The sequence below is a fragment of the Manis javanica genome, chromosome 2, assembly GCF_040802235.1.
Source record: "Manis javanica isolate MJ-LG chromosome 2, MJ_LKY, whole genome shotgun sequence".
In the NCBI taxonomy this organism is placed as follows: domain Eukaryota; kingdom Metazoa; phylum Chordata; class Mammalia; order Pholidota; family Manidae; genus Manis; species Manis javanica.
Genome location: NC_133157.1, coordinates 110409159 through 110436594, shown reverse-complemented (window position 1 = coordinate 110436594; position 27436 = coordinate 110409159). Strand labels below are relative to the sequence as shown.

General features: G+C 34.9%; 1 protein-coding gene across 3 annotated transcripts in view; it reads left to right on the top strand.

The window, feature by feature from the left end:
• PLXDC2 (plexin domain containing 2) overlaps positions 1-27436 on the top strand; it is a 786648-nt gene that overhangs the window by 364949 nt on the left and 394263 nt on the right. For all 3 annotated transcript variants that reach the window (XM_073229113.1, XM_073229114.1, XM_073229115.1), the window contains 2 exons: positions 4485-4580; positions 4774-4855. In XM_073229113.1, the coding sequence (XP_073085214.1) occupies positions 4485-4580; positions 4774-4855 (178 nt within the window). The remainder of the gene's footprint in view (positions 1-4484; positions 4581-4773; positions 4856-27436) is intronic.

Sequence of the window (27436 nt, the reverse complement as noted above, 5' to 3'; positions counted from 1 at the left end):
TACTTTTCATCCCTGTAACTTATTTATTTTATAACTGGATATTTGTACCTCTCAATCCCCCTCACCCATTTCACCCATTCCCCAAACCTCTTCCCTTCTGACAATTGTGTTTGTTCTCTATATCTATGAATCTATGTCTGTTTTGTTTGTTCATTTGTTTTGTTTTTTAGATTCCACGTAAGTGAAAGCATGCTGGTATTTGTCTTTGTCTGATTTAACTCACTTAGCATAATACCCTAGGTCCATCCATGTTGTTGCAAATGGCAAGAGTTCATTCTTTTTATGGCTGAGTAATATTCCATTATATATATGGATACACCACCATGTTTTCTTTATGCATTAATCTATCAATGGACACTTAGGTTGCTTATATTACCTTGGCTATTGTAAATGATGCTGTGATGAACATAGGAGTGCACATATCTTTTTGAATTAGTGTTTTTGTTTTCTTCACGTAAATACATAAATACCCAAAAGTAGAATTGCTGAGTTATATGGTAGTTCTATTTTTAATTTTTTGCAGAACCTCTACACTGTTTTCCTTTGGCTGCAGAAATTTATATTCCCAAGAGTGTGCTAGGATTTCCTTTTCCCCACATCCTCACCAACACTTGTTTTTTATTGTCTTTTTGATAATAACCATGCTGACAGGTATGAGGTGATATCTCATTGTGGTTGTGATTTCTTCAACCCACTGATTGTTTAGTAGCATGTTGTTTAGTGTCTATGTGTTTGTGCTTTTTCCTTTTTTTTTCTTGTAATTGATTTTTAGTTTCATATCACTGCAGTTGGAAAAGATGCTTGATTTCAATCTTCAATTTATTGAGACTTGTTTTATGGCCTAGCATGTGACCTGTCCTGGAAAATATTCCATATGCACTTGAAAAGACTGTGTTTTCTGCTGTTTTGAGGTGGAATGTTATATATATATATATATATATATATATATATATACCATCAGAGTCCATCTTGTCTAACGTGTTATTTAAGGCCAGTTTTCCTATTGGATTTCCTGCCTGGATGATCTATCCATTGATGTAAGTGAGGTGTTGAAGTCTTCTACTATGATTGTATTACTGTCAGTTTCTCCCATTATGTCTGTTATTATTTGCTTTATATATTTAAGTGCTCCCAGGTTGGGTATATAGATATTTACAATTGTGATTTCCTTCTCCTGGATTAATCCCTTAATCATTATGTAATGTCCTTCTTTGTCTCTTGCTACAGGCTTTGTCTTAAAGTCTATTTTGTCTGATAAAAATGTTGCCACCCCACCTTCCTTTTTGAGTCCATTTGTACAGGATATATTTTTTCATCCCTGCACTTTCAGTCTTTGTGTGTATTTAGAAATGAAGTGAGTTTCTTGTAGGCAGTGTTTGGGGCTTGTCTTTTTCACAGGTTAACGTGTACCTTTTGGGTGGAACATTTTGTCCATTTACATTTCAAGTAATTATTGATAAGTATGTACTTACTCCCATTTTGTTCATTGTTTTCTGGCTGTTTTTGTCATCTTTCTCTGTTCCTTTCTTCTCTTGCTCTCTTCCCTTGTAATTTGATGCCTTTCTTGAGTGTTCTCTTTGTATTCCTTTCTCGTTGTTTTCTTGTGTATTTACTATAGGCTCTTGGTTTGTGGTTCTCATGAGGTTCATACATGACCTCATGTATCTGGCAGTCTGTTTTATATTGATGGTCACTTACGTTTGAACCACATTCCAAAAGCACTACATTTTTACTCCCCCCTCCATGTTTTATATTTTTGATATCCTATTTTCATCTTTTTATTTTGTGTGTCCTTTAATTAATTACTATAGATATATTTCATTTTCTTACTTTTGTCTTTTAAATTTCATAATAGCTTTATAAGTAGTTTTTCCACTACCTTTACTGTATGTTTGCTTTACCAGGAAGACTTTTTTGCTCATAATTTTCTTACTTCCAATTATAGCCTTTTCTTTTCTACTTAAAGAAGTCCCTTTAATATTTTTTAAGGCCAGTTTAGTGTCCTTTAATATTTACTCCTTTCATATTTAATATTTCCCCTTTAATATTTCTTTGTATGAGAAACTCTTTTTCTCCCCTTTAATTCTGAATAGTAACCTACTCTACCATCTTGATCTCACCTCCTAATACATACATTTCTGATATCTCCTCTTTGATTTAATTAACGTGTGGGCATTGACTTCAACATGATTTTTTTTAAAGAGGAAAAAAGTTTTAAACTGTTCTGGATAGTAGAAATTACTGATTATTAATTTTAACATATTTGAGAATGTTTTAGAATCCCTATGAATAAAAAATAATTCCTTTAGGGACTTGTGTTAAAATTGTTTTCTTTTATTTCTATTTATCCATTCATTCATTCACTCATTCATTGACTTTTTATTCTATACCAATCTCTGGTAAAGTAAATTTTTTACAGATTTAGAGATATGTCTCTCAGTTTATTTAATAATGTTTGAATTCTTCAATTTCTAATATAAAATCCTAAAAGTCACAGAAAGGTGATTAAGTACATCATTAAAAAGTCAAAACACTTAAACATTTATCTCATAAATATAGACGGTGGCTATTAGGATGATTTATAGGCTTAAAGGAGAGAAAACCAAATTTAATGTACTACTGTTTTATTCAAAATAGTGAATCAAAAGCCCATCTTTGCAAAACTGCAGTCTGTAGCTTCCTTACTGTGGAAGGCACAGGAAAGAAGCCAAACAGGTTCTCAAAAATGATCCAGTCTGAACGTTTCTGTCAAGTTCTATCTTGTTTGTTTTAAACTATGACTTTATAGATTAGATATTCCACTTTTCTCTTTCATATTTGTCTTCAAGTTTATACTTCAGTACCTTAGTTATTTCTTACTTTTTCTCTATTACATTAGAGTATTTCTATTTCATCTTACACTTCCCTACTACAGAGAGAATATCTCTGTTTTTAACTATTTCTATTTTATAAACATGTCCACATATTAACTTTTCCAATTGCATTTTGCTATAGAAAGTTTAGTTTCTTGAAAATATAGGGTTTTTGCCTCACTTAAGTGCCAAACATCTGAGTGATTTAGCATTAAAAACTCTTCAAAAGTTTGGTTTTTGTTGGGTCAACTGACTTTAGTCAAGATTTAACTTCTGTTTTGACAAGACAGGACACAAATTCCTAGAAGCCTGATTCCAGGGCCTTAGTGTGATTTCAGTAGGTTTAGATCTGCAGAAATTAGATCATTTTATGTAGCACATAACCAGTGTGATCTTTGATTGCCATTCTGCAGTTAAACAAATACTATATCTGACATTATTAAGCACTTGCCATCTGAAAAAGATAGTTCTAAGCAATTTTCATGTATTATCTCATTTTAATTCTCAAAACAACTCAAGGATATAGCTGTATTATCCCCATTTTAGAGATGAGGAAGCTGAGGCACAGCAGCTATCAAAGGAGCCCAAGGTCACCCAGACACCAAACATCAAGACTGGGATTTGAACCAGACTGTCTAAGAGCATTTATTAATAGCCACTATGACATATGATTTCCCAAGATTGGATGCTATGATATTTTTAAAATAACTTATACTTCCCAAATAATTCCTAATAGATCTGATAGTATTCAGGAAATTCATTCCTGTCCTTAAATAAACATTCCAGGAGGTAAATCAAATTCTGGTAACATTACTTTTCCATTCATGCTAATCAGATTCAGGCACACTCATTAGTATAAGGCTCAGGTCTTTTTTTTAAAAGGGTATTTTAAATATATTTCATCAACAGTCTTGTTAAAAAATATGTTTTGTTATATTTATCTGACCTAATTATTGAAGTTCTTGTCAAAGTCTATATCTAGCCTATTCCTCAGGGTCACTGCTGGGTTTGCTGATAAATTATTATATTCTTCCTGCATGCAATGTAAGTGCTAATTATTAACCTTCCTTAGGTATGATACTGTCTATTTAATAAATAATAATACTGATTTGTTTAGTGACTTCAGTTCTGTTTTACTTTTACTAGAGGAATTTTTTCCATGTCTTCAAAGCAATCAGACTCTTATTCTGGCAAAAACCAGCTTCATTTAGGCTGTGAAAAATTTTTAATTTCTATCCATTCATAAAAGACTCATTTCAGCTTTAGTTTCAGAGAAATGGTGTCTTCTCACCTTCTTGATTTCGTATGTCAAAAATCTTTCAAAATACATAAATCTATCGAGAAAATGACTTTAAGTGTATTATGGGTGACAGCAGGTAGCGCCTGCTAGCAAAGTGAGATATATGAGAACCAAATCAACATTCTCAACCTGACTGACAAAAAGGCTCCTGAGTGCATGAATACATGATTTTCAGGTTTTAAATAATCTCTTCAAAGTGATTAATTATTTTATATCTTTAAAGTAGCATTAGGTGAACAGTATGTAATTCTGCAATCACTTATTAATGCTCTTGTTTTGTAGGTGAAAAAAATGCCAAAAGTTTAATTTTTTTTCCATTTTTGTTTTCACAGATGTTCGAAGAAGAACAATTTATGAATACCACCGAGTAGAGCTACAAATGTCAAAGATTACTAATATTTCAGCTGTGGAAATGACCCCATTACCTAGTAAGTTCATGTTAATATATGAACATAGCTACGTGAAGAAATTATTGACAAGTTGGATGATCTGATCTGTTTATGCATGGGTTTATGCAATTATGTGGGGATAGTGGGTGATTTTAATTTTGGTTAAGCAATCTTTTCTTTCTCTCCATGCTGCCAGTTACTCTCCATAAATCTATTCTCTCCTGTTCCCTAGCATGTCTCCAGTTCAATGGCTGTGGCCCTTGCGTGTCCTCTCAGATTGGTTTCAACTGCAGTTGGTGTAGTAAACTTCAAAGGTAAAAAAGAATACAAAAAATTTTAAAATTTTACAAAGACTTGTTGCTTCTACTCTTCCACTGAACTTCAGATGTGTTATGTGTGTTGATTAGGTATGCATGAACAAGTGTATATGTGTAAAAAAAAAAAAAACATAGCCAAAATGTAATAAAAAACCTCAGAAGTGGGAATTTTAGTATGTTCCTTTGATTGCTCAAAATTACCAAGAATCTTTGTAGTCAACAAGGTAATTATCTGACATATACTTCTTACCTCTATGGGGCTTAAGATTAAGATAGATGATGGTTGTGACTGATGAATCTAATAGTCCATATTCTTCAAAAGTATAGTATCGTGTCTTTACTATAACAAGGATGGTTTGTTCATAATCACATGCACATTCTTATTAAATTCCATAAACATCTCCAGGGTTCCTAGCCAAGCTTAGTGGTGTAGTGTAAGGCCAAGGAACAAAGTAACACTGATTGGCCTCTACACGTGTGGTTTTGACCTGTGTTGTGTTTGCTGACTGACTTTGAACCTTAAGCTGCATCACTTTGCTGGTGTCAAAGAGGTTTACTGATTTTCATGAGTATAGCAGAGTTTTCAGTCCCTTGAGTTTTTTGGTGACCGAATTATCATTTGCTGGAAATAGAGTGAAGACTATTAAATATATCTTGTTATTTACTCAATCGTTTTGTATATCAATTATGCCCCAGTCTCTGGGAAAGCAGCAGTGAATAATATAGATGTGGTCTCTGCCACCCTCCCTCCGCTACCCCCATGAAGTTTACAGTCTCTCTGGGAATAAGTCTCCTCTCACCTTCAGAGTCTTTGAAAAATACATTTCTTCCTCCAGGTAGAGAACTGAGTCTTAGGTGAAGAACAGAAAGCTTAGTGCATGTTGCATCTGAGCTTTGTGTTGCATAAGAAATCTGTCTTATCATATCTTGCTGCAGCATCTGCTGTAATGATAGAGAGATATATTCAGGAATACTTTAACTTATTGAAGTATAAAAAATGGAATGCCAATTTCTTGAAAACAAGCTTTAGGAAACATGTATAACTGGCTAACTTTGGGGCAACCACAACAATATTGTGACTAGAACAATAACTTCTGTTTTATTTTCAGTTTAACATGTTGTTCCAATTTCTTTTGTGCAATGAATGTCAAATAATGAAATAGCAAGCAGGTGAATAGCAGCCTTAAAATTAGATTTAACTTAGCTGTATCTCCAGAATGGGAAGAACTGCTGTAAAATCAAGGCTATGTGATCTTTACACTCATAAATTGATGACATGCCATAAAAATATATGCATATCAGAAGTTATTCAAAATCTGTTTGGATAACATAGTGAATCTAAAATGATGGCTTTTTAGATTATAGTAATATTGAGCTCAGACATGAAAAAAACACCCAGAAGAATAAAGCAGGAAGCCCTGGTTTGGGGTGTGTACCTAGTTGAAGTTCCAGTTTGGGGGTTACCTCTTCTGAGAAGTCTCCCCGAACCGCCAGCCCACATGAGATGCCCAGCCCCTTTGGTTCCCCAGCATCCTGGGCAAACCACTTAGCACTTAGCATAGGGCTTGCGGGTACTTGTCCCTCTGTCTGTCTCCTTTGCTAGGTTCTGGGTTTATTAAGGACAATTTGTCCTTGTATCTCCAGAGCCTAAGAATGTAGTGGGCACTGCAGAAAAATGGGTGAATGAATGCATGATGCTCAGGTTCCAAATGAAAGCATCGTGGTAAGGTTTGTCTGGGAATGAAGGGTTTCCTGGGATGAGGGACTCTGAGTGCTAAAACCAGGGAACATCCAGAAAAGTCAGCCACCCCAGCCAGAGTACTATTAGGACAGTTCTCAACAGAAATAATGTTATTTTAAATGATGGTTTGGGACATTCGTCTACAGACCTACCTGACACTAACCATTTCATTATTTATTTTTAAATATTTTTTGGTGGAAATACATGTTAAAATTTCAGGCAAGCAATTTTGGCAATCAAAACACATCCGCAAGTTATGAACTGCTTGACAGTATTAATATTAGAGGTTTCTCTGCCAGACATTGTGCCAAGGAATTTTCACATATATTTAACTTGTATAACATGTTTACAGTGGAGAAAACTGAGGCTTACAGACACTGGGTCTCATGACTCTTAAAGCACTAAGTTTAGAATTGAAACCCCATCTGGGTGACTCCCTGGCCTGTGGTCTTCTCCCCTCACCCATTCTGCCTCACACCTGCCAGGCTGCAGGTACGTTTAGCAAGTTAATCTTCATCACGTCCTGAAAAATAGTAGACACGCTACTGAAAACTAAATATTTTTTGTAATTGAGGTTGCAAGAAAATTACATTTGAAATTGGCATTAAAAAATGCAGAAGGGAATCAAGCAAAGAATAGGCTTTTGTATGTTATTGAAAGCATAGGGTTCTCTTAAGATTAATGGAAAAAAGAAAGGTGGTGCATATGAATGAGGAGGGAGTTCAGCAAAGAACGCCTCTAAAAAACAGTTTTCTGCATGTTGTCATTTCATGTTCTGTTGAATACCAAACAATGGTTTAAAATCTTGGATTTATTTTTAATTCTTCAGCAAGGCAGTTATATACATATCAAAACCTGCTTAATTAATTGGTTTAACTATGGCTCATTGCACTTTTGTTCAACTTAATTTCCCCAAGTTAAAATAAAAACTTGTATTTTATTAAATTCTCCTTAGACCTATGAGCTTCAAAAGTTTGCTTTTGCTTCCCATAAGCCTTTCCCCAGACTTTAGAGGTTTTTTTCAAGAAGTTCAATAAAACAACAGAAGTCCTATCCTAAGCAGCACGGAAATTGCCTCTCAGATGTTTCCTTCCAGCCTTCTCAGTTTGTCCTTTGTGCTTGCTTACCCCTGGATGATAATCAGTTGGTAGTGATTATTAAACTCTCGAATTACACTTGCTCTAAAAAGATAATTCTAATTGGTGTGTTTATTTCTTTGAATTCCCATTTTTAAGGGAACAAAAACTAAGGCAAAATGTTTGTAATGGTTTATACAAGGTCTAAAGGTATTTAAGTTACATAGGAACATATCATGAGATCCATGAGCAAAAATATTTACTGAGAATAGGTGGCCCATTACTTCTAGGTAATAGTGCTTTTGTTTCTTCACAGAAAATTGTAAGTACCTGAATCAGCCACTTGCAACTCAACCTTTTATCTTCAGTCATTAAACAAAAATTTTTGAGAGTCTCTGTGTTAAAGTTAGTGTCCTAGATTGTGAACTCAGTTATAAGCAACAGAGAAAAATGACTTCACACCTAGAGCTTACCTGTTCAGTATGGGGAAAGACCAAATAGATATTAGGACATAGAATTAGTTTTGGAGTGCCATGGCAAAAGAAATAAACAGAACATTGTAAGAAAAAAATAAAGCAAAAATTGTTAAGGTAACAGTTAACATGCTGGTATCATGTTAAAAAGCAACCTTGCCTTTTTGAGGAGACCTTTGGTTTCATCAGCTATCATCATCCAAAAGTTTACTTTTTAATTGAAAATATACTGTGGCTCTTAAAATATTCACTCACTCATTCATTTACTTAAAAATTAATTGACTGCTTTCCACACTAGTCTAAACAGCAAACATTAGTCCAAACACTGAAGTAGTTAGAATGGTAATAAGGTTTAAAGAAGACCAAAGTTCTCATGAAACTTAGAGTTCAGCTTATTAGGCTAGAAAATAAATGAATTAATAATCAAACAGAAAAGTTAGTTGGTGTGTGATCTGCTGGGTTTAAAAGAGCCAGTGGTTGCCCTCACCTCTGGCCAGAAAAGGCTCCTTGGAGGAAATGACCATTCAAGTTCTATCTGAATGACTGGGACTCAGCTATGCCAGTGTGAAGGCAAAGAGTGTTTCAAAGGGACTGGCAAGTGCAGTGGCCGCACAATGGGTTCAACCTTGATCTGATGAGGAAAAAGGAAGTGCAGTGAGTTGGGAGTATTGAAGGTCGAGCATGAAGGAAGAATAGTATCAAATGGGGTCACAGAGGAAACAGTACCAGGACATGGAAGGCTTTATAAACCAGGAAAAGTGTTTTTCTCAGGGTGATGTGAAGTCTTTAGAATTCAGAAGCACTTAAGCAGAGGAATGATGGGATTTCATTTTATTCCTTAAATGCAACTTTGGCTGCTCCAAGGAAAATAGTTGTTTTTTTTTTTTGAGAGAACAAATTTTTTTTAATTAATTTATTTTTATTTTTTTGAAGAACATTATGTTTACTAGGCTCTCCCCTACCCCAAGTCCCCGCAACAAACCCCATTACAGTCACTGTCCATCAGCATAGTAAGATGTTGTAGAATCACTACTTGTCTTCTCTGTGTTGCAAAGCCCTCCTCTTTCCCCCACACCCCACATTATACATGCTAATCATAATACCCCGTTTCTTCTTCTCTGCCCTTATCCCTGCCTACCCTCCCATTCTCCTCAGTCTCTTTCCCTTTGGTAACTGTTAGTCCATTCTTGGGTTCTGTGATTCTGCTGCTGTTTTGTTCCTTCAGGTTTTCTTCTGTTCTTATACTCCACAGATGAGTGAAATCATTTGGTATTTGTCTTTCTCCGCTTGGCTTATTTCACTGAGCGTAATGCCCTCTAGCTCCATCCATGTTGTTGCAAATAGTAGGATTTGTTTTCTTCTTATGGCTGAATAATATTCCATTGTGTATATGTACCACATCTTCTTTATCCATTCATCTACCGATGGACACTTAGATTGCTTCCATTTCTTGGCTATTGTAAATAGTGCTGCGATAAACATAGGGGTGCATCTGTCTTTTTCAAACTAGAGTGCTGCATCCTTAGGGTAAATTCCTAGAAGTGGAATTCCTGGGTCAAATGGTAAGTCCATTTTGAGCATTTTGAGGTACCTCCATATTGCTTTCCACAATGATTGAACTAATTTACATTCCCACCAGCAGTATAGGAGGGTTCCCCTTTCTCTGCAACCTCCAACATTTGTTGTTGTTTGTCTTTTGGATGGTGGCCATCCTTACTGGTGTGAGGTGATATCTCATTCTGGTTTTAATTTGCATTTCTCTGATAACTAATGATGTGGAGAATCTTTTCATGTGTCTGTTGGCCATCTGAATTTCTTTTTTGGAGAACTGTCTGTTCAGCTCCTCTGCCCATTTTTTAATTGGATTATTTGCTTTTTGTTTGTTGAGGAGCGTGAGCTCTTTATATATTTTGGATGTCAAGCCTTTATCAGATCTGTCATTTATGAAAATATTCTCCCATACTGTAGGGTACCTTTTTGTTCTATTGATGGTATCTTTTGCTGTACAGAAGCTTTTCAGCTTGATATAGTCCCACTTGTTCATTTTTGCTTTTGTTTTCCTTGCCTGGGGAGATATATTCATGAAGAAGTCACTAATATTTACATCCAAGAGATTTTTTGCCTATGTTTTTTTCTAAGAGTTTTATGGTTTCATGACTTACATTCAGGTCTTTGATCCATTTTGAATTTACTTTTGTTTATAGGGTTAGATAGTGATCCAGTTTCATTCTCTTACATGTAGCTGTCCAGTTCTGCCAGCACCATCTGTTGAAGAGACTGTCATTTCCCCATTGTATGTCCATGGCTCCTTTATCGAATATTAATTGACCACATATGTTTGGGTTAATGTCTGGAGTCTCTAATCTGTTCCACTGGTCTGTGGCTCTGTTCTTGTGCCAGTACCAAATTGTCTTGATTACTATGGCTTTGTAGTAGAGCTTGAAGTTGGGGAGTGAGATCCCCGCCACTTTATTCTTCTTTCTCAGGATTGCTTTGGCTATTCGGGGTCTTTGGTGTTTCCATATGAATTTTTGAACCATTTATTCCAGTTCGTTGAAGAATGTTGTTGGTAATTTGATACAGATTGCATCAAATCTGTATATTGCTTTGGGCAGGATGGCCATTTTGACGATATTAATTCTTCCTAGCCAAGAGCATGGGTTGAGTTTCCATTTGTTAATGTCCTCTTTAACTTCTCTTAAGAGTGTCTTATAGTTTTCAGGGTATAGGTCTTTCACTTCTTTGGTTAGGTTTATTCCTAGGTATTTTATTCTTTTTGACGCAATTGTGAATGGAAATGTTTTCCTGATTTCTCTTTCTATTGGCTCATTGTTAGTGTATAGGAAAGCCCCAGATTTCTGTGTGTTAATTTTGTATCCTGCAACTTTGCTGTATTCCAATATCAGTTCTAGTAGTTTTGGAATGGAGTCTTTAGGGTTCTTTATGTACAATATCATGTCATCTGCAAATAGTGACAGTTTAACTTCTTCATTACCAATCTGGATTCCTTGTATTTCTTTGTTTTGTCTGATTGCCATGGCTAGGACCTCCAGCACTATGTTAAATAACAGTGGGGAGAGTGGACATCCCTGTCTTGTTCCTGATCTCAGAGGAAAGGCTTTCAGCTTCTCTCTGTTAAGAGAGAATGAATTTAAATAGTGCATCTGATCAACCTTTCCCCAATCAGTAACCTTATCATTCTAAATAAAAACACCAAGATGACTTGAATATACTTTTCTCTTTGGATCTTGTTCCTATGTATCCCTCAACATAGCACATTCACAGCATTGAGTATGACTCCAGTGTTTAAAGAAACAGTGAGTATTTTTCATGCTGCTGGTCCTTACTTCTGCAAGCAAACAACTTCATCTAGGGCCAACCAAAAACCCCACAGTCCATGCTGACATTGCAGGAAGAGCTGGTTTTATTATAACACAGAGTGTCAGGTTCCTGGGAGGGCTGTACTAAGAATTCCAAGCATATTTTGACTCAGTGTGATTGTTACCTGCTTACTCACCTTAATATCTAGCCTTCCAGTAATGTATAACCCCATTATAATCCTTAAAGGGCCATGTAAAGCATTTTTTCTTTTTTGGTCTAATTTGGCTGGAAGGCTTAATTTAGTCTATGATTTTGAGATGGAGGGGATCAAAAATCCACAACTATTGAATGATAAGCCATATACTCTTGGAATATATGGTACAGTTTGAAATTTGTAAAATTTAGATAAATTGTAAAGTCAGTATAAGTTACTTGTTTAAATGCACCTTTTATATCCTGGACAAAGCCATACCCTGTTACCCTTTTGACATTGTGGTCTAAGTTCATATTTGAAGCTACTTGTAGACAACACATTTACATGATTCTTTCACTGGAGGAAAGAATCTCACTGACTGGTGGTAAGGTGTGAAGTCTAGACCTTTGATCAAATAGAAGCCATTTGGGAAATCCAAGGGTCTGATCCAAAATTAATAATAACCTTAGGCTTATATCAATGGATTGAGATAATATAAAGTTCTGCTTGGAAATGCACCTAATTTCAGATGTACATTTAGAACTCATAACCTTAAGAATTCTAAGTTAGTCTTATTGACCTATGTAGCAATATGCTGATTTCTTTCAAGTTGATATCACCTCCATCTGCTTATCAGAATTACTAATTAGTAATATTTTGATAGCAAAAAATGTTACCACTTTCAGAATATAAATTGAATGTCAGGTTTAAATGCAAAATAAGCCACTTAGACCTCTAATCGAATCTATTTTTGTCTTAATAGAAAATACGTCCTTGCTGAAATATCAGGTCCAACAAAATTATTTGAGGAAAATTTAATTGGAATGCTTTATTGTCATGCTGACTAGTCATGATATACAAGAAGAAGAAAACTGTTGTCATTTCTGATTGAAGACATCAGAGAAATATTAGGCTATAATTATATACACTCAACAACAATGGATAAATTGCCCATAGGTCTGAAACTGGTGACCATACTAGCCCAGATCTAGACTAAATGAGATACTTTCTCTTTAGTAATATAGTAATATATAATCTCATTCCTGAATTATTCAGAAGGAATCAAAATTCCCACAATTGATACAGGAGAGAAGGCCATGTTTTAATGTATGAGGTGGATTAGACTGGATGTTTGAATATCTGGTGTCGTGACCTAAAATTAGTTGACTGATCTCAGACAAATCAATAAGCTCTTTGACTCTACTTCCTGAAATGTGAAATACATAGGTCATCTTTGATATATTTGATTCTTTTATTCTAGATATGAGTCGCCCTAAGTACATTTCTCAACTACTAGTACTGTCAAGATTCGCCACTGGAGGTTGTTAAAATGCAGAGTTCTCTGATGCTCACCAAAGGATTCATATTCAGTAGGTTCCGAGAGGAGCCAAGGATTTAACTTTTTAAAAAAGGCTCCTCAGGGGGTCCTGAAGTAATCTGAGAGCACGGTGGAAGTGTAGATCTTAAATGCATGGGCTAAGAGTCGTGGCAAGCCTGCAATGGTTCTGCCAAAGTTGTGTGGAAATGCTTATTCTTAATTTGGAATAGAGAAATATTATTTTTTAAAAGTTCTGAAGATAAAAACATTTGTTGTTCAAATCTGGTAGGAGTTAACAAAATAGATCTTAGCAGAAGAAAGCAACGTGTTTTTAGGTAAGTATAATATATATAATAGATAAATCAGAAGATTTTGGACCATTGTTAGCTACTTATCATCAGAACATCTTTGATTTTTCAGTTTTTATTAAATTACTGCTACCAAAGTAGAAACTCACTACTCTAACAGAACTAAGATGCTCCTAAAAATACCATATGGCCAAGATAATTGTTTTTGATGTATAATGTTTATAGGAGGTGAAGTGAATCTTGAATTTATTTTAGTTCAAGACCTTTTATAGTCCTTTCAAATTTAAATAAAGAACCTTGGTGTTTCTATCAATTAGTGTGTCCTAAAATTGAGCAAAAACAGAATTGTCTTTTAAGAATACAAGATTAAGGTCTGGTTTTTCTTCCTTTTGGGTGTTCTAAACCTAGCTTTAACAAAAGTGTACCAATTCTTTTTGTGTGAATAAGTTATAACAATATAGTCAAGTGTGATGTTTTATGCATTATATGAAAGCATTTTGAAGCATACTCTGATGTAGAGAATACTTTTGAAAAGACACATAAGGTACTAGTAGCACAGTGCACTTTGGGGAAAATTGCCATGAATTGGAAATTGGCAAAAGAGGAATATTCCCAATTCATCATATTCCCTTCTGTAGAGTTTGTATAGTTAGCACAGGCACATATTACCTACATGGAGTCAATTAACAAATATACATATTTCTAAGATAAATGGAATACATATATTAAAGTATATTAGGGACATTTGAATACTCTTTCAGAACATTCTAAAGTTAAAGAATCATTCAGGATCAGGTGCTGAATGTATAGGTTACATTTCTTTCCTCTGGAGATATGGCATTGGATTTATTAGCCTTTTGGATATAAAATTTACATTCTTTTTAAAAAAAACGGTATTGAACCATATCTTTTTATCTACTTAACTACCTACCTACCTGCTTACATATCTATCATCTGTTTTGTATTTTGGTCTGTCTCCTTTTTGCCAGTCTCTGAGGATGGCTATGAATACAGAGTAGAAACCAGCTTTCTTTTTTCTAAACTCTAAAGCAACAGGTGCTTGAGACAAGTCTCCTAATAACCAAGTCCCACCTGAAATAGCACAGCATTCTTTTAAGTTGCCTTTGATTTTTTCAGTCAGTGAATGTTGTGTTTGTGTTTCATCTGAGCACTTTTGGCAAACAAGGATCAAATCTATAGAATCATTTAGTATCACATCTGTTTATAGCTGCTTTTTCAATATTATCAAAGTGATTTTAAAGTTTCACTTATGTGTTAACCAGCTATGATAGCTGCAAATTATATGATTGTAATTTATAAAACTAAACTGTAACAAGTGCCATCTAACAAATATATACGGAGTATCCAAAAATGGATCATTATAGCGCTAAATCACCTATTCAATTCCTTTAGCTGTCTTGCGCTAATACAATAATGAGTTCCCTGGAATAATTAAAACTTAATTGTCTAAGAATAAAATCGAACTTGTTCAGTTTAAAAGCAAGAGGTGCTAAATTATTATGAAAAAAATGTGGTTTTAAAGGGCAAATAAATTAGATTTTAAAAGCAGAAAACAAACTTCATAGTTAGCTTCTGTAAAACAAAAATGGCATGACTATTGATTATTCGGAGAACCTTAGATTAACAATTTTATATTGAAAAGACTGACATTATGGTAAAAATAGAACATTGGATAAAATTAGGTTATGGTCAAATTATGTGTTTTGTTTACTGTAATGGGAATCTAATGGCAGAATATAGAAAGACATTCAAAATAAAATATGTCCACACTCAAGCCAGCTCTTTCAATATGTATATAAGAAAATGACAAAAATGTTATATAGTTCCTGATTTTTTGCTTTCTGCTAAAATCTATAGAGGAGAAAAGTTGAAATACAACTATTTCATATTTCTTGATATGAACATACTACTTAATTGTTTCTTTGAAATTTTCTGAATGCTAAAGAGTTTATTCTTGTCAGGTCCTGAGCCAGAGATATAATTTTACCCAGCCCAGAGTTATTTTACGATAGAAATTCTATCATTCATGGAAAACTGCAGGAAATCCAGTAATTCAGAAATTCATATAATAACCCTGTTATTTGTTTAGTTCTAAGAACATGTAGGTAGTGCTGATCTAAAGATACAGCTTTTTATGTAATTTAGGGCAATCTGACCAAGCCAGTATCCATTATTAGAGAAAACAAAGAATGTTTTTCAGGATAATAAGATTTAAAAATAAGATTAATAATGGACAATTATTCGCCCCATGAATCATGACCTTGGCTGTAACGATTTCTATTGACAGGCTCTACTAAAAACCCCCAAATTCCATGTCCCTAAAATAATGCCTCCCGACCCAGAGAAGAGCTGTGCCCTGAACCTGCGCAGGGTCAGGATCCCTTCTCCGTCGTCTGCGCTCTGTGAGCGCGCATTCTGCCTTATCGTCGCCCACATTTCCTGCTGCCAAACTGCACGAGCTCGTTTTAATGGTGAGAATGCCTTGCATATGGGGATGCTTAACATAATTATAATAGCTAGCTTTTATTCTGTATTGGCCATGTGCCAGGCATCACACAAAACCTTAATTCCACTAAAATCCCTTAGTTCTATTATCTCATTCAGTCCTTGAAATAACACTGAGGTAAATGTTACCATCCCTGTTTCATAGATTAAGTAAATGACAACTAAAAAGGTTGAAAAGCTTATTCAAGTTCATGAAACTTTAAAATAGCTAAAGTTAAACTTTAAAATAACAATTTTCTGAAAGGTGGAAGGTTGGAGATGAAGAAAAGCAAATAAATGCTAGAGCAGAAATCCTCCGTTAGGTTCTGTGTTCAGTGCCAGCGCACATTGCTTGGCTAAGTGTCTATGTTCTGTGCTGGACGAGCAGCCCGAAGCATACGTCTGTCCAGGGTGGGGAAGAGTCCCCTCCCTTGCCTACTGAAAGCTTATTTACACTGCCTTCTGTTCAGACTTATCTGAGTGGTTTGTTGTAAAAAATGCATGTGCATTTCCTTTAGCAGTAATAGAGGTTATATTTGTGCAAAGTGCATCATAACTGGCAAGATAGAGTCCCCATGAAAAAAACGAAAACCGTGAATGGGAGAAAGTAAGAAAAAATAGCACATATAGAGTTCTTGTGGAATAAAGGGATTTGTGAATAATCTATTAACATTACATGCAGTAAATGGCATATGAAACATTTATTTCACATAGGAGAATTAGTCCCGTTTCGTAGTTTTCTGTGTCAAGTTTTCCAGTCCTATATCAAAGATGGGACATAAACACACCTCTGCACCACCCTCAGACCCATGTACTCTGTGACAAATGAAGTCAGTCCGTGGTGCCATATTTCAGAGGAATGGGCATAAAATATTTCAGAGATTTAAATTTTAGTATGAAAGAATAAATCTAGGTTGTCTAAAGTGATCAAGAATACATACCTGGTAGGAGATAAGTATACAAGGAAACTTGACTGAAAGCACCTGCTGATGTTGAGCACAGAATTTGTAAAGAAAAGTATGTGTGAAGTGTGAGATTCAAATTCACCCCTAAATGCCACAGGCCGTTTTCTCAGGACTGGCCTGCTTTAAGCCTGGTGCCCAGTGATGCATTCCTCCCCCTCTCCAAGTATGGTGGTTTGTCCCAGAAATTATGTGGCCACCCTATTTAACATTATTCCAGGCATCCTTGCTGCTGTCTCAGTTTTAACTGCATTTGTGTGTTCAGGACATGGGAAGAGCTAGAATTCCAAGGTTAATTCCATTACTTTCCATACAGGAATTCCTGTGACAGAGACCACATGGCCCTCAAGCCAAAGCATTTACTATCTGACCCTGTGCAGGAAATGCTTGCCGGATAAATGGAGGATATATAACAAATATATTGATAAATGAAAAAAGTCAGATACATATTCACAAAAAAGTTATTGTGGAGGAAAATATTGACTCTCTGATTGTTGGAAGTTTCATGAAGTAAACAATGACACCAAGACAAATGAAATAATTCTAGTGATTATCACTTAGGAAACAGCAGACAGTAAGTGAAAGACAGGTCCAACTAACATACGAGTGTTTGAAAATGAATACTGAAAAAGACTGTGAAGATGTTGGGTCTGGGATTATGTGAACTGGGAATAACATGAAGATTCAGGTCCAGATAGTTATTCTACATGAGCTTAAATAGCTTTGGCTATAAATATTTTTCTAGGGATGTGCTCTGACGTACTAAGTCAGTTTCATTAAAAGCAAATGTGAAGATGAAACTATATACCCAAGAATGCTTCTGTTAACATAAGGTGACACTAACTGTATTTTATGAAGCAGAAAATTGCTTCACACCCAAATTCTTAAAATCCTTCTTTTTGCTGTAATAAGACATACAGCATTTGTACACATGAGCTGCATAAAACTCTAATAGAATTAGCATTTAGTAATTTGATATTTTATATGCCTGACAAATTTGATATAGAATAAAGCAAAGAAATAAGGAAGCAGAACACTGTTTTATGACCAGAATCATTCCTTACAGTGGAATGAATTCACAAATACATTGTGTGATCTACATCAGGACCTGGGCCTGGTACAGTCCCAGAAACAGACCCTTCCAGGTGAGCTAACAGATTTGTAAAGAAGAGGGAATAACAAAAAATTTAAAAGAAACAAAGCTTTATGTATACTAAGAGCCACTACTAAAATTATACATATTGTTTTTTAAAGCATTGATACAACTTAGACTTCGACATTCAAATTGAACTCAACGATGTATATATTTGAAAATTCTCAAACATGTAGTTTTAAAATAATAAGGAAATCATCTTGTAAAACATTGCAGCAAACTCTAGAAGTCTTAAAGTATTTCAAACAAAATCAAGTTACTTTTACATAGACTAATCACTATTAAGACTATAGAAAATGAGGCCAAATTTACCATGAGCTGAAGATAGGAGTGGAGAATTATGTTTTTTGGTCAAAATAAATTGATGAAATGAAACAATGTACTGTAACTCAACTTTGAATGATTAATGTAAATGAATGTGAACCATAAATAAATATGGACCATCACATATATATAAAAGATACTGTATTTTAGCCTGGATCTTAGGAATGTTATCTCACAAATACAATATCTCTTGAAGGATATAGAAGTGCATTATCAAAAAACCATGAACAAGTATCTTTTAAGAGACAACGTTCCACTGGTTGTTGCAAGATTCACTCAGACATTATAATGCCTTAAATTACATTTTATAGGGACATACAAAGAGAAAAATCTGCTTCTCTTCTTGGAGTGCCCTGTCAATGTCATATCATATTTTAAATGAGCTCATAGTGCTTGTCTGGAAGATTTAATTACACTGTAAAATATGATAACAAGCCTAGATTAATTAATGGTATGAGGTGTACCAGTGATTTAGCAGACTGGTTTTCCACTTTTTGCTTCTTAAGCAGGAGAAACATTTTTGAAAAATGAAAGTCCAAATACAAAATAGCTAAAATAAGCTGTGGAGGAAGGTTTATAGCCAAGCCTGCCCATCTTCTCACCCACTACACAGTCATGGAACTCTCTGCAAACTAAACCCTTAACTTTGGGTAGAGCTTGAGAACCTGTGATTAATGCAGGTTTTCCTAGTTGCAAGTACTAACCTTCCTAACCCATGCATTCTTTCTGTACATCATCTGCAAGGACCCAAATCCACTGTGATTAGAAACACTTTATCTCTTAAGCAATGAGATGTAGAGAGAGGGAGAGAGGCATTTATTGTCTGGGGCAGTTCATTGACTACTCTTCCTGAAGAATGACAAGTGTAATGGTGTCTATACTTCCTTATAGACCTTTCCTAAATGTTTGTGGCTCAAAACAGGGGTAAAGTTCATGCTCTGGTTCTCTGGGAAAACAGAAATACCATCTTTATGTGTTTTTCTTAAATTTAGCACTCTAAGTAAAATTCTGGAACTTTTTTAAATAAAAAATTCAATTAGGATAAAGACTTCCTTTGATGGGCAATTATCTCATCAAAGGAATTTCTAGTTCCTCGCCAGAGTCCAACATTGCTATCTTGGCAGAACAGAGGTGAGTTGATTCATGCATCATTCATGTTCTTGAGGAAGACAGACAACTCTAAAAAAAATAGGAGCCATTAATCTGAGCACCATGGAGTAAAAATTTATGGGGGAAGGATTGCATTTTACAGAGATACAGCACATCTAAGCACCCAGAATTTTATGGCCCTTTTTCTGAGCCAACAGCAAAGAAAAGGTCACTGTTCTTTCTGTCCACTGTTACGTATTTGAAGGTGACATTTAAGTAAAACATTTGGTACAAAGTCAAGAAATTTTTAAAAAGGGTGTCAAAAATTGGAATCCTGAAATGTCCAGTAGTTTTATTTGTGACTGGGTGTTTGCTTCAGTGGCTCTCAGCCATGAGGAAGAATCTTTTGTTTTGTTTCAATTTTTTTCTTTCCCTGAAGACTCAACTCTCTTCTGTTCTACCAAGATAGCAAGGTTGGATGCTTGCCAATAAATTTTTAGATCCTGAAAGAATTCATTCATCAAAAAGAAAAGATTTTTCCTTTTTGTTTTATAACCCTAACTTCTGTGGTTAAAGAAGCTGGGTCAGGACTTGAAGGCTATTATACAGATTTTCAGTGATAGATCAGGTTACAATGTCTTTCTTTTTCAATGAGCACTTTGACCTGTGCTAGGTGCAATACAAGGTAAAAAAGCATAAAATCACTTACATTTATTGAGCACTTACTATACCAAACACCGAAAGAGCAAACACTTCATCTGTATTTTTTGTTTAACTCTCACCAAAACCCAGGGAAGGTAGATTTTACAGTCCCATTTTATAGAAACTGAATGTCAAGTAACAATTTGCCATAGATCCCACCCAGTCATCACCAATAATCACAACTGGTGACATAGTCAAGACTTGAGCTCAATTTTATGTCTGCAGTTCTAAATCTCATGCTCTTTCCACTAAATAATACAGCCTCAGGTTCTTGCAATAGTCAAATGGGAATAATTATGGGGAATTTTGCCAGGTTGGACTGAGAATTATATAACTGACAGTTGTTGAATACATGACAGCTATTACATGTCTGAACACCATCAGTAACCTCCACTCCTTTTTTGCCCCCATTATGCCCATATTAACTGAAACAATGTTTTGTTTTATTTTTTAAATTTCTGGCAGTGCCCAGTAGCATGTTGAAAAATTACTAATCAAGTTATTTATTATTAATTCAAATCTGGAGACTCTGCTGCAGAATGCCTGAATTTGGGAAGGGAGTCATGTGTGGGAAAGGAGAGTTCTTCCTAATAAGACACAATGTGCTGTGCTCCCAAATTCTTCAGGACATGCTAGCATGTTGCTCAGGTTGCACTTTACTTTGTTGGAAAAACAAGATGGTTTTTTGAGTGGAATACTCAGTCATTATAAACATATATTCTAAAAACTACAAAAATGATTGGTTCTGTTCTCAGAAATCATTACCAATAAGTATAATCTTCCTTTTCTAAAATAAAAATGATGTGATGTCTTATCCACACATATATATATGTATATCATTTAAAGAGCAAAATAAAAGTATTTATTTGTAATCATAGTCTTCCTTCAATCACTGTGCCTCAGCCTCAGATGATCATTTATCTTCTCTGAAGAGCTGTACTGTTTCTAAAAGAGTTAGTTGAAAATCTTTCATAAATAAGGAGCCAAATTGTTAAAGCATGTTTTCATCCAGATGCTGGCTAGTCTCCAAAGATTTTTTAAGATTTTTGAGATTTAAGGTTACTCAGTGAAGAAATATTTTCTTCATCATATTGGGATAACAAGTTCAAATTTAAATGTTAGTAGATCTTGGTAAACTGAAGGCTCTGTATTCATCTCTCACTGTATCTCTTTTATAACATAACTAGAAGAGACTATGGCACTCTAGCTGGGTGCTGTAACCTTGATTGGACGTTGAATTTGAGAGGACAATCCTCGGCCTAGGGACTCTTGCTTGGGAGCGCAGCTTGAGTCAAATCTCATAGAAGCTGGAATAAGATGGCATGGCAAAAGGAACTCCAATAAAACAGGAGGCCAGCAATGAAGTGTGTTAGAAATTAGAGGGAAATGACTTGAAAAGGAGTTTATAGAAAGCAAAGCAAAAGTATCAGGCATTACAGTCTCATCTGAACTCCAAGGGCTACTTTCTGGAAATCCTAGAGTTCATCCTTTCTTGAGCTGACTGTATTGACAGATGCTGTATGACCCTAGATGCCTGGGTTCACTTGGTATATGTACTAATCCTGTGTTTTAAAAAGAGAGATGCCTGCAACTTCAGTCTTTTTAGTAGCCTACAATTTCCACCCTACTCAAAACGTGTATGCAGCTAACTCTGGACCCTCAAATACCCTTCGGGCTATGGCTGGCTTTGTCATTGTCCTAGAAAAACTGTTAGCTTTTTAACTTTCCAAAATCATGAGGAATATTACTTTCTGTCTCTAATGAGAGTGCTTCTGAATCTCAGCTGTTGAATAATCTTCTGTATAGTCCAGTATGAAAGCCTTGTTCTGTCCACTTAGTTGAGCTGTGGGTTGTCTCTCATTCTACTTCACACTCATAAGAAAGACCCAAGGCAGGAAGTAGTTAAGGATTTGACTTTTCTCCCAAAGCTTCACTTTCTAGCGCTCTAAGTTCTCCTTGCCTCTTTGAACTGTATGGTACATTGCTGAGGAGAAGTAGTGAGAGTAGCCTTTTTGTCTTGTTTCTAAGCCATTTATTTGAATAGAATTCATATATTTAGAATTGGTTCTTACCTCACACCATTTATCAAAATAAATTTAGATACAGATTAGAGAATTGTAAGTAAGGAATGAAATAATAGGCTAACTAAAAGAGACTATGGCAAATACTTAATACCAAAGTAGAGAGGCCTTTCTAAGCAAAAAAGCAAAGAAAGAAATCTTGAAAGAAAGGTTGAAAAACTTCACAGTATGAAAATACAAATGATTGTATGGCAAAAAATTCATATTCATATTTAAACTAGAATGGTCTATTACAGACAAATAATATGTATGACAGAGATTTAATGCTCTTAGTTCATAGAACTAAGTGGGTTGTAACCAGCATTTCTTAAATGAAATAAAATGAAATACAAAATATCTCTGTGCTTTATATGGATCTTTCAAAAAAAGAAAAAGGAAAAACTAAGGATCATAACAAACACACACATACACACAACCACACACACTGCCAGATATATATGTGTCTAAATTCTGAATGTTAACTCTTTTTCTTACTATGATTTATTTCAAAAAGTTTGAGAGGGCTATATTGGAGTAATTTTTTTTAATAAAATTGAAGATTGCTAAAATTGCATACTTTACTTGATAATACATTCACATCCATTTCATGCTGGTGAGACACCTCAAAGCTGGAAGTTATTGAGGAATTTTAATTTAACTATTTCAGCCACTATTGATTTTTTTAAAAAATTAACAAACACGATGCCCAAACATAGGGCTTTTAGAATATATGTTGCTCTGTAATGAAGGATTATTAAGTCAATGTGCAGCCAAACTTGCATCATTTTAAATTCCCTTAGCACATTTCAATATAGACTAGCAGCATTTAAAAGTTAGATGGAGAGCAAAGATAAAAATTGAATTTTTCTGTAAGATTAGTATTGCAACAAGTCAGACTTGTCCAAGTCTTTTGAGTCAAATAGCTTTTAAATATTTCCATATGTGTGAATACTTCATTCTCTTGCCCCTTCCAAATAGTAGTTTAAGGATTTTTTTAATGCAGGCATGAAATAATTACTTGAGCATCTAATAATATGGGAAGAGCTGGTATCTCCCATGGGAAGAGCTGGTATCTCCCAATTGAAACATGTTGGAAGTTTATAGTTCCAGGCTATTGTAAGTACTTTGCCCTAATGTGGGTTTAATGGATTCTCCAGTGTGTAAATGACTTTTTTTTATGCATCACATTTTCAATGCATATTTCAGTCAACTTTGATTTGTCCTTCATTCCCTTAAAGCATTGATAATGCACAGATGAAGATATCTTGCCAAAATCAGCAGTGGCTTTTATCAGAATGATTTCTGAAAACATTATTTCCAGATAAGCCTAAATTTTGAGGAATTTACTTCCTCAAAGCTTCATTTACTTTATCATCAACTCTCCCTACCCTACACATGCCAAACTGAAAACAAACCAGACATCAGGAGGGGATTCTCAGAGGAAGAAAGATCTCCAGCATGAAAAATTATAATGATGATTATAATTTTTAAGTTTTATGACCTACCTTTCCAATTAAACTTTTGCAGTATTTCAAAACACAATTATTTCCCCATATGTTACAGCTCAATACTACCTATTAACCTTTTATTTAATGATAAAAAGTGTTATCAGTTATAATCACAGCTGTTTATCATTATACTTGTTTCTCATCAAAAATACTCCTGCTTCTTTTTAAGCCGTCTTCCCATTTATTTGATGCCTGAGGATCATTTTCCACACTTTTGCAGACTTTGGCAAGAGGATTAAATGTACAATTGATTTTTCCATTATTTAGCACACTCTGGTGAATAGATCTAAGGCTGCAAGGATGATTTAAATTACTAGACAGCTTGATGAGATGTTTGCCCAGAAGTCTCAGAATTTTAAGATCTTTATTTTTATATAAAGATCTTAAAATTATTCTTATATTTTATGTAATCTGGAACAGAGGTCAGCAAGTGGGCCATAATTGACTCACTTATTGTTTTTTTAAATAAAGTTTTATTGGAACACTGCCACACCCACTTCTTTAGGCATTTGTCTGTGGCTACTTAGAGCTACAATGGCAGGAGTGAGTAAGTCAGACAGAAGCTATATAGCATGCAAAGCCTAAAATGTTACCTGTCTGGTCCTTTACAGAAAACCTTTGCTAACTCCTGATCTGGGAACTAATTCTTAACCAGGTCTTAAAATTCTATAAAGTTTCCTAATTCTTTTCTTGCAGATATTTCATCTCACTGGTTAAATGACACACATTCGATTGTGCAGTAAGACAGGCACTTCATTTCCAATACTTATATATTGCTTATGCATATATTTTAACATTTACTATAGTTTTTTCACCTCAATATATTACTCTGGCAAAATGAGTCATATTTCTGAAATTCTTTCTACAGAACTGAGATGAGATTTACATTTTAATCTTACAATTGGTGAGATTCTGCAAGCTAGGAGAATATTGTTTGTTTTCTAGGTACCTTATTTGATGGGGTTCACTTCACATAGTTCCTAAAGGCTTTGAAACCAATATCCCATTGGGACTGAGTGGAGAATAGTACAATTAATGTGAAGTATAGCTCCCTATCAATTTATTTTGGAATTAGGTAATAGTAAGAAGGGAGTGACTTAAAAATAGAAACACTGAAAACCTATGGTAGTTCAGACTTTATTGAAATTAGTTTGCGAGGAATCTTTACAAAGCCATGAAATACTCTATTTATAAATACTGAATAAAGACTTGGCCTATGTTTGACAGCTAACTCCTGTAAAATTATGCAGTACTAATTCCCAAAGATGATGATAAAGGACTTTAGGTATAAAACACATCTACTGTTAATATAGTACAGAGACTTAATTTCTAAACATTTTCCAAAAGGAAACTCTCACTCCTTTTCCACAGCTATATGTAAACTACAAAGACATTAATTAGGTAATAAAAATGGCTGATATTTACTATATATTGACTGTGTACCAAACACTCTCTCTTTAATCCTTATATAACCTCCCTTCCTGCATTTTACAGATGAAGAAACAAGCTTAGATGGGAAAAATTACTTGCCTAAAATCACACACCTCTTTTGTACCCAAGCCAGAACCTTCATTTGAACCATGTTCTCCCCAAAGTTTTATATGTTCAAAAGAAACCAAATGTAGTGTAGTAAGAGATGCTAACACTTGATATCCTATTAGGGGCCACTGAGAGGGCATTGCTAACTCTTCTGGGGTGGGGGACTGACGAGGGAATGGATGAAGGGGGGAATGAGAAGGCATTGCGAACTCTTCGTGGAAGAGATGAGCCTGGAGATGAATTGGAGATGAGGAAGGTATTGCAGACATAAGTAACAACATGTCCAAAGGCAGAGGCATGAGAGCACAGCACGTTCAGGAGGCAGGAGTCCAGAGGCGTGAGCACCCTCAAGGGCAAGAGCACAGGTTGTGGATGACAGGCAGGAGCAGGGGAAGGGCCCTGCCATATCACACTGACATGTCACCCAGGAAGTAAGGGCTTTTTGGGTTTGGGCATGGTAAAAATCACATGGGGTACTTGTTTACAATGCAAATTGCTGAACCCAGATTGCCAGAGAATTTTACTCAGTTAGACCCAGGAATTTGCATTTCAGCAGGAATACAAGGGGACTCCAGTGCAAGAGAACCTCTGCTAACACTGTTATGCATGTTAGGAAATCAATATGCTGGTGTCTGACATGGTTAACATCATTGTGTTTTAGAGAAAACAACACAGCAGCTCAGTGAAGAACGGAAGGTGTTCTCAAAAGTGATTTCTGGGTCATTTGGAATTCAGAAATAATATAAAGGTGGTTTTTCTTAATGATTTGTAACACACAGACACACCCTTTTGTTTATAATTGCTTTCGGATGCTCTTTAGATGACTAGGTTATAAAAAAATGCTAAAAATGCCGTATTCATTTGTGTTAATTTTTTAAGACACTGTAAGCTACAAAAATGCATGAGCTTTTCAAACCAAATCTTCTTTGTGTTTTGCCATTCTTGATCAATCCTTCCCTCCCTAGCAATTAGTAAACTGCAGATCAGTTAATAGGGAATCAATTATAAGTAAATGAATGAATTACTTAATTGAACAATGTATTTTCAGCAGAGCCTAATTTCACACAATATAAAAGGGGAATTATTTAATAAATCAAGCAAAATGCTGTTTTTCTCTGTTTCCTTAAGATTAATTGAATGATTTAAAGGACTAAGCACTTAAAATTTCCATTAATCCTTACATTTAAGATATGGTGTTGTCTTGTTATAAGGCAAAAATTACTTCTCCCCACTAGCTTTGAATACACATGGAATAGAGTAAGTGATGGTAAACTGCGTTTTAAAAATTATCTGTTCCATTTATTTACTTGTGATCAAGTAGCTCCCCAAATATATATTTTTTTGTAGAAAATCGGTATGTCCCCATTGCAAAACAGAATGTCAGTCCATTTCTCATTATTTAAGCAAAAACAAAAGGAAAAAAGGAGAAGAGGGAACAACATCTAACTCATTTGGAATTAAATAGACACCCAACATCACAATCTCCTTGGGTAACCACAGGTGGCCTTGACCAACCCAGGCCTCTCAAAGTTGGGAAGCCAGATCACACACTGATGTTTATTCCACACATCAGCTTATTCCACACAGATGGTAGGCACAAAATAGCTGAGCTCTAAAGGATCATGTCTGGGCAAAAAGATATGGTCGTTTTGTTGATGGCAGAAGTTGTTTTCACATTCCACTTGAATTAAATTATGCTCATTCATGCTATGGTACATAATCTCTGGCAAGAATCCTTAGAAAAAGTCATCATGTGGAAACATTGCAAAATCCATTGAAAAAAAGTTGCAAAGTAGCACTTCAAGGAAATACAAAAGTTGAATCTCCTCCATTTATTTTGACAAATATATAATATGTATTTATGTTAATATTTATTAATATGGATTCATATATATTATAGATAAATATATACTTAGATATTGAAATTCAAGAGTAAGGTAAATCCTTAATGTAATAGGCTAACAAAAATATTTTGAATTTCTAATATGAAAAAGAAATTATACATCAAATATACTAGGTATGATCATATATAACTCTGACTTTCACTTACAATGTCCACAATCAAAAAGTTCAGTGAATAAGACATAAGCATATTAAATTTTATGTAAAGGAGAAAAGTTAAATAGCAAAGTAAGATGTGATCACAGCAGTTATGAAGCTGTGTCAGAGTGGGCTCTGGACAGTAATTTCTGGATCTTGAGAAATGAATGGCCTGTAGCTGGATCAATAGGGAAGGCAGAAAGTTATTCCAGCTAAGGAAAAGAGAAGGCATGAACAGAATTAAGACTGACCCAATGCTTGCTAAA